The sequence below is a fragment of the Montipora capricornis genome, chromosome 2 (assembly GCF_036669925.1).
Source record: "Montipora capricornis isolate CH-2021 chromosome 2, ASM3666992v2, whole genome shotgun sequence".
In the NCBI taxonomy this organism is placed as follows: Eukaryota; Metazoa; Cnidaria; class Anthozoa; order Scleractinia; family Acroporidae; genus Montipora; species Montipora capricornis.
In genome coordinates this window covers 57301911-57309410 of record NC_090884.1, presented here as the reverse complement: position 1 = coordinate 57309410, position 7500 = coordinate 57301911, and the positions used below count along the sequence as shown (strand labels likewise).

General features: G+C 37.4%; 1 protein-coding gene across 4 annotated transcripts in view; it reads left to right on the top strand.

Annotated features, from left to right (window-relative positions):
- Positions 1-7500, top strand: part of LOC138028518 (CAP-Gly domain-containing linker protein 3-like) — a 38979-nt gene that overhangs the window by 3655 nt on the left and 27824 nt on the right. For 2 of the 4 annotated variants that reach the window (XM_068876109.1, XM_068876101.1), the window contains 4 exons: positions 2524-2709; positions 5597-5704; positions 6109-6173; positions 7484-7500. The exon at positions 7484-7500 is cut by the window's right edge and continues 71 nt beyond it. In XM_068876109.1, coding sequence (XP_068732210.1) covers positions 2524-2709; positions 5597-5704; positions 6109-6173; positions 7484-7500 — 376 coding nt within the window. Of the gene's footprint in view, positions 1-1277; positions 1383-2523; positions 2710-4987; positions 5094-5596; positions 5705-6108; positions 6174-7483 lie in introns of those variants that run through there. The other 2 variants (XM_068876117.1, XM_068876123.1) reach the window with 2 other exon arrangements.

Genomic DNA, 7500 nt, shown 5'->3' with positions numbered 1-7500 from the left:
ACAAGCGATCTCTTTTCGATGATGACACGAAGTTATTGAAGTAGCATTTTCATTGGCTGATGCCGCATACCTTTGCTTCACAAGTTGAATGACAGATGTTACAATGCTTGAAAAATTAGATGCAACGTTTCTCCACGGGTTTTGCAAAGTGTGTTTCAACGTTTTTGGCCGTTGCAAGGTATGTTAAACTGGGCAATGTTTCTTGCGACCTGTCTCGTCATGGCGTTGCGCGACAAGTGATGGTACTGAAAAAAATTGCACAGTGTAACAGCGCCTTCTCGGAGACAGCTATGAAACACAAAACACAAAACAAAACAACGGGTGTAAAGACCTGGCCAAACTATCGAACAAAGTTGGATCCCACGTGCAACATTGGTGGATGTAAATGTTTAGGTAGTGGCAAATCACTATAACCCGCCGCACACTAGAGCTATCAGAGCTAAGCAAAGTTTCAATCGTGACTGTTGGGGAGTGTGCGGTGGAGTTTTAAGCGCTAATGTTCTCGCGTGCCATCGCCGCCGAATATTCAACTCGTTGAATAATTTTGTGGACGAGTCACAGTGTGCGCCCGTGCAAAGTTATCAGCTTACATTATGAGGCAAATACACATGCTTGTTACAAATATTTGCAAATCAAAATGGCGACTGATTACTCCCTGAAGTCCTATAGATGGTTTTCATCTGACGTCACAGCAGCCATGTTGGTGCACAGAACAACAGAGAAAAAAGTCTTTTGGAAATATAACCCTATTATAATTCAAAACGTGAGCCATAATTTGCTATTGTTTTGTGCACCGACATGGTCGTCTCGTCACGTGATTGAAAACCATCTATTATTAATTAATCGTAACTATCACAAAATTCGAGAAGATGACGTTGATAACATTTTTATAGCTTAATCTTCACAAATTTTCTTAGTCTTTTTTAATGGCTCTTGAAAAAGATATATAATTCAAGCACAACTAGCACGCGCTTGGTGACGTGAACAACTCTCCAATTACAAGGTGCACAAACTGTCCTATTTGTAACAGTATCGATTAAACAGAAAATAACCGAATGGCCGATTTTTAATTATCCCCACAAACGAGATAATTGATGTAATCCGTTGCAACGTATAAATAATCTCTTATCTCTTTAAGTCTTAAATTCATCAGCTTATGACAATAAAAAAGAGTGGGTCTTTGTTTTGTTTTGTCAAAGGTTATTCTCTAACTGACACTTGTGCTTTTAAGCTGGACTTTTATTCAGCTTTTGAGTCTTAAAATAAACACTGTTTGGGTTGGAATTCGCATTAATTTTAAATAATCACCTCAATTAAAGACCGTTGAAAGTTTTTCTTGAACCATCGTATGCTCACAAAAATGAATTGTGCTGTACCTCTTGGTAAGTATCTCTTTAAAATTCGGTAGTGGATGGAAAATGAAATGCGCCTTCAGCGTTGCTTATGCATGTTTACATTCCGTGTTCACTTCTTGCAAAGCGCGTGGACTTGACAAGGATTTTGTGTTTGAAACATGAAGAACTTGTTAGACTAGGTGTAATTCAACTTACACTGCGGTTGTCTAACATTCTGGCCATTTTATCTATATGTTCAAGATCGTTAAAATACACTTTCAGAGATATGTCTTCCATTGCTTGTAAACCGGTTTTGAGCGAATGGAACATAGTAAATACGCATCATGAAATCGACGCGCTGGAGATTCCGTATATCGTACATCATAGCTGACTGGAAAAGCAGTTTTAGCTTTGTTCATAAAAGGAATAAACAAGGTTTTATAGAAAGCACTGAGGTTTTGTCAAGATGTGCTTTTCGCTCTGTTGCTGAACCTGTTAGAATTAAAAACTGTTGACGCTTTGCGTTCAGTTTATCGTATAATTCATTTGTGAATTAATTGTCAATCAAGTGTATTCCAGTGCACAAGTCAAATGATTGACATCATTCTTATAACAGGTGTGATAGCCTTGTGACTGAGAAAAAAAATTATATTCCTGAATAATAGCAAAGTTGCACTGTGGCTTGAGTGAAGAAATCAAGAGGCGACAATTTACGATTTGGCAAGGTCAGCCACGGCTGTTAGTCACGTGTTGAAAACAACTTTCTCAAAATATTATATCGTCGAACACAAAAGGATTGTCCGACGTTGTAATCAGGTACCCTGGGTGCCAGAGGTTTTTCTTGCGCAGTTTCCGGTGTCGCTTCGGCCACCGAAGCGAAGCGAAGAATTTCCGTCCGCCGCGCGCGAGAAAAAAACTCTGGTACCCAGGCTAGTAATCAGGCGGTTAATCTCGTAAATTGTAGTTATTCTTTCCGGTAGCAAACAAGACTAGGAACTACCAAAGGTGTTTTTGTTCTCTCGAGATTTGATATTCGAACGCTTTGGCGGACAATGATCGACAATTACACGTGAACGCGTTCGCTTTCCAGTCTCGCGACAAATTGACCGTGGTGACGATTGATTTGTCGTTTTCCAAATGCTCTTCATGCATTTTCTCTGTCAGTTTTTCATATTTTTTCCCTATCCAGACGGACAACGAGATGGAAGTTGACACAAACTATGATGAGGAGGCTCTTCACAGATTCGAGTCCAGTCTCCCGGAAAATTGGGTCTTGTGCTCGTCCAAAACGCACAGAAGCCGGCTCTATTATTTCAACACGGTGACCGGAGAGAGCCGCTGGGAACATCCTTTGATACCCGATATGGATCCCCCGGTGAGTAAGCGCTTAGTCTTATGGTGACAAAGCTTTTCTTATGCAACAAACGTTTAGTGGGAAAACGGGCTATTGTTCGAGCCATCGTCGATAAAATCTACGTATTTAATTTATCCTGTGTCTACTCCTCCGATATTGGCACACTTATTGATCGTATTGGTCACAGACTCAAAGATGAACATATCCAAAGCATGCTAATCATTATGTTTAAAGCTATAATTAATTATCCTCCTGAGTTTCAGGCTAATTAAGGGACAAGAAAAAATTGGCAGGGGTTCACATGTTCAACTTTCCTTGAACTAAAACCAGTAGCTTTGGATGGCATTCAGTAAAATACTAAGCGGCGGTTACTTGAACAATATCTCAGATACCTGAAGATGCTAAAAACCAAGGTCATCTCTTTATAAAGCTGTTTATAAGCCGATGTTCTCGAGATTTTAATCTGTTTTGAAGCTGGCATCGCCCCAAGTTTAGCTTTGCTATGGGTTTTTCTTTCATTTCTTGGAAATAGTATTTACTGGTTACTCAGTTTATTCTCTTTTTATTTATTTTTGAATTTATTTATCATAAAATTAGCAGGTCTATCAAGCCTCATTTTTAGGGTAAATTCATAAAGGATCCATTACCTCGTTAAACGTTCGGTAACGTTCATATGTACAATGGCGAACCATTCCCGAGTGTTAACGAGCGATCGCTACTGTAGCAAACTTTTATTTATTTACTTATTCATTAATTTTTTTATTATTTTGCCACAAAGAACATATAACAACTAGACTGGTTAAGGAAGATGGAAAAAGAGAAAGGAAAGGCAGGGAGGTCTAAAGAAACTGAAAAGCTTAAAACTGATTAGACCAGTTAAAAAAGTCAGGTACTTTTCAGTTTCGCATTTCAACTACCACAAGTCGAATTTGTTTTGTAAGACGTAGGAGCGTCTTGTGTGGCTTCCAGAGGGAATCAGGAACTGATTGCAGGATATTTCTAGGAATAAAGATCTTCAAGTGAAGCAATGATCCTCGCAGTTGTGAACGCAAGTTAGTAATTGCGAAGCCTGAAAATTCAGAACTTCAACAGGGTTGCTAAAATTGCGTTTAAAACTGCGAGCTAGGATTATTGCTTCACTTGATTTCATATCCCCAGTTCAATATATGATTCATTTCATATATCAATTCTTTCGTTAATAAAGGTCTTGCCGGTGGAAAGAATAACTTATAAATGGAGATTTTCGGCATACGCTCAAACGATATTTCTGTGACTACGATTCCACTGCGCGCTTTGAACTTTTCATGAACAGCCCTTGATCAGGAAACCCCTTGCTTCTATATATTGAGTGTGTCCTTGCATATATATTGATTGCCAACCCCAAGTTAACTTGTAACTTTTTTGCAGTCTGGTCGGTCAAAGTTGGCCAATTCTTCTCTAATTGAAAGCTTTTTAAAACCAAATAGTATTCAAATTTGCCGGGCAATCGGTTATGAATAATCAATGATGTCTCGGCATTCTGCGCGATGATAGGGGCAAATAATTACATCGCAGGAGAGCATAAAACTCCAAATAGAGCATATCAAGCAACCACAAAAAACATGGGTAAAAATAACAAATAAGTCACCATTTGTTCGTCTGTAATTGCATTTTCGTCTGTTTCTTCCACAATATTGAAAGGAAATTTTAAAAATGTTCTGAATCGGTGTGCTCGTGCCTTTGGCAGGTGTGGTCGGTAATTAACTAAAACGCCCCGGATACGTTTTTCTTAATTTCTTAAACAGAACAAGAACTTTAGAGTTCCTTAGGTTTGCAGGAAAAAGTGTTAAGGTATCTCACCGTTCTGATGGACCAATAGCAAATGACACATCTGAGATTAAAACTTTTAATCGGAACTTAAGAAAAATACGAATGTTATTTAATATAATAAAGCCATGTCAACCATGAGTTTTAAAACAATTCAAAAAGAGAACCAACTGGCTTCGTGTAAATCATTTTCAGACATTCCACTTTATACAGTTTGGAGTCCATAGACTCAAAATTATTGAAAAGCCATTTTTCTCAGTGTTTTTTTCGTCAGGGTAGATATCAATCAGAAGTTACATTCCATTTTTTTGCGGAATTGAAGGAAAACTATCGAGCACTTCTTACATTCGTCAAGGAAATAGCATGCGATCAACCATTCTTTTCTTTTGAGAGGGCGCGATGAAGACAACTCCTCATCGCAGACCATTGAATTGGTTTTTCATGCGCCGCGTTATACATCATAGCTATCAGCGGTTGACCTTACAAATCCAAAACACAACACTCCAAACGAGGAACTACAGTTGTAATGACTTTGTGAAAAGGGTTAAGAAACCCTTTGGTTTTTCATTTCTTCGATTAATTCTACTATGCCTGGAAAGGTAAGAAGTGCTGCTGGCTACACAGCAGCAAATACTGCAAAGCAATAGAATTTTTTAACTCTCTTTTTGCGTGTATTGAACATTTTGTTTTCCCGAAGTCTCGTCATGACCATAGTTCGTGACACGGTAAGTTGTTGATGCTTAAAAAAGAGCTTTCTTTGTAATTGGTAGCGTGATTTTTCGTTTTCACAGCGATTAAATCCTCTCAGCTGATATTAATTGATCTCACGCCGAGTTTATTAATTTCACGAGTGGCCATTAGTTCGCAAGAATTCACCAGCGCCTTTGGTGTGAAGTTATGTCAACAATATTTTTTTCGTGTCACTTGACCGAATTTTAACCTCAAAGGTTTGTAGTGTGTAGAGTATTTCACAGAAAACAGCTGGTCTTGTCACGTGAATTTTAAAGCTAAATGTTGAAGCCTTACCTTTAATCCCGATCGGTGAAAAATTAGCAGTCCTTTTGTGTTCATCAATGTAAACAAGTTTTTTGTTTATTTTCAGGAAAAGACATCCGAGTCCTCATCAGGATTCGTGGTGACCGATTTTATTATGCCAGCGCGTGAAAAGCCTATTTCTCACCCGCCATCAGATCCTCCTTTGTGCGAAAACGTAAGTTTATTTATTTACTCTCTTATTGAAAGGATATACTTGAAAAATTGTTGAATTCTGACAGCCTTTTCAAGATCTTTGTTCTAGTTCGACGTCCTGTTCATTAATAATTGACGAATTAAGCAAGTTCATAAAATAAGTCTTGCATTTTAATTGTATTCAATAAACGTAAATTAGAATTTAATTTTTCCAATTCTGCTGGAAAATTAGATACCGTGAATTGAGGTAATTAATTTTCCTTATCGGTTAAAATTTGTGTTTACCTTAAATACGGTTAAAGCCATATTAAAGACCGTTAACTTATACTTATTTAATTTGAGGTTGATTAATGTTGTATTAGTTTACAAAGTTCCTTACAGGCATCACACTTCATCTTAAAACTCTTGATTTTAATTTTTATCCAGTGTAGAAAATTGGAACTGACGTTTTTTGATCCAAACTGCCCTGGTTGTCAAGACATTCTTTTGGAGTAAGTCTTCATATACTGACAGTGATTTTTTATTAAAATGACTGTTTACATATCAGGCAAAATTATGTGTGCAAATCTTTACATTGTTTAGCACACAAAAGTTGTGATCCAATACTGGCAACAGGTTTGAGTATTCAGTTGTTTCAACAAGTCCCGACAGCCAACAAAAAGTGTTGACAGTACTTTACTCAGAGAAGTCGGCTACTTTTTTTCCCCTAAAGACATTTATTTATTTCAAACCTACTTAACCCATTGACCTATGAGAATGACACTTCATAGATTTTACTCTGTCTAACGCCAGAAGATTTTACTCGTCAAATTTGTGGGGGAAGTCCTAGGGTGTTCGAGGTGTTAATAAATTTTTGTGAAGACCTGGAGCTCCCCTTGTACACATAATGTACGAAGTACAGTGCTACTTATTTAAATCTATCCCCCACGCCTCTACACTAATGTGTTTTAGAATCCTTTATTTTTATATCAGAGTACAAAGCAACCAAAATGTTTTGAATAATTCACACTGGGTAATGTTTTGGTGTCATTTTTTTTTCTACTCTAGATTGCTTGAAAACGTGAATATACAAATTATGAAATTACCTAATCCTGGCAATGATTTTTATGGCAGCCTTAATACAAATTAAACCCTCTGTCTTAATAATTCATTGTTATAAGTTAGAATATTGTTCTCAATTTGTTGTTAACTGTTGTACAAATTTTTCATGTCTTAAAGTCACATGTTTTCAAAAGTTTCCATTTCCTCTATGATATGATGCAATTGAGTTACCCATTACAACCAGACTGCTTCCAAAATAATTTAAGTCTCCATTTTCTTGGTGGTCAGCATAAAATGCAGACAGCAGGGAAATCTTGGATTCTACTCCCTCCCTCTCTAGTAAAAGGGAAGCAGGGGTGGTGCAGTGGTGAGAGCACTCGCCTCCCATTCATCACCTCCCATCATTGTGGCTCAGGTCCGATTTCCGTTCCCGTTGTCATGTGTGGGTTGAGTTTGTTGTTGGTTTTCCCCTCTCCAGAAAAACCAACACTGCCAAATTCCAGTTCGATCCAGAATGCATGGACACATGTTGAATGACCTCCTGAGTGCTCTTAACTAAAGGTGTTCCATAGCTGGTAATTATAATAATTATTAAAGGGACCTATGTCGACATTAACAATAATATTATTATTAATAATAACAACTGTAAATATTAGATCAGATCAAAAGCACCGCTTAAGGCACTGGCAGATTAAAGTCCATTAAAACTCAATAAACTGAATATGTAATCAAAGATGATTTTAATATCCCTTTCTTGTAGACCAAAGACAACCATCT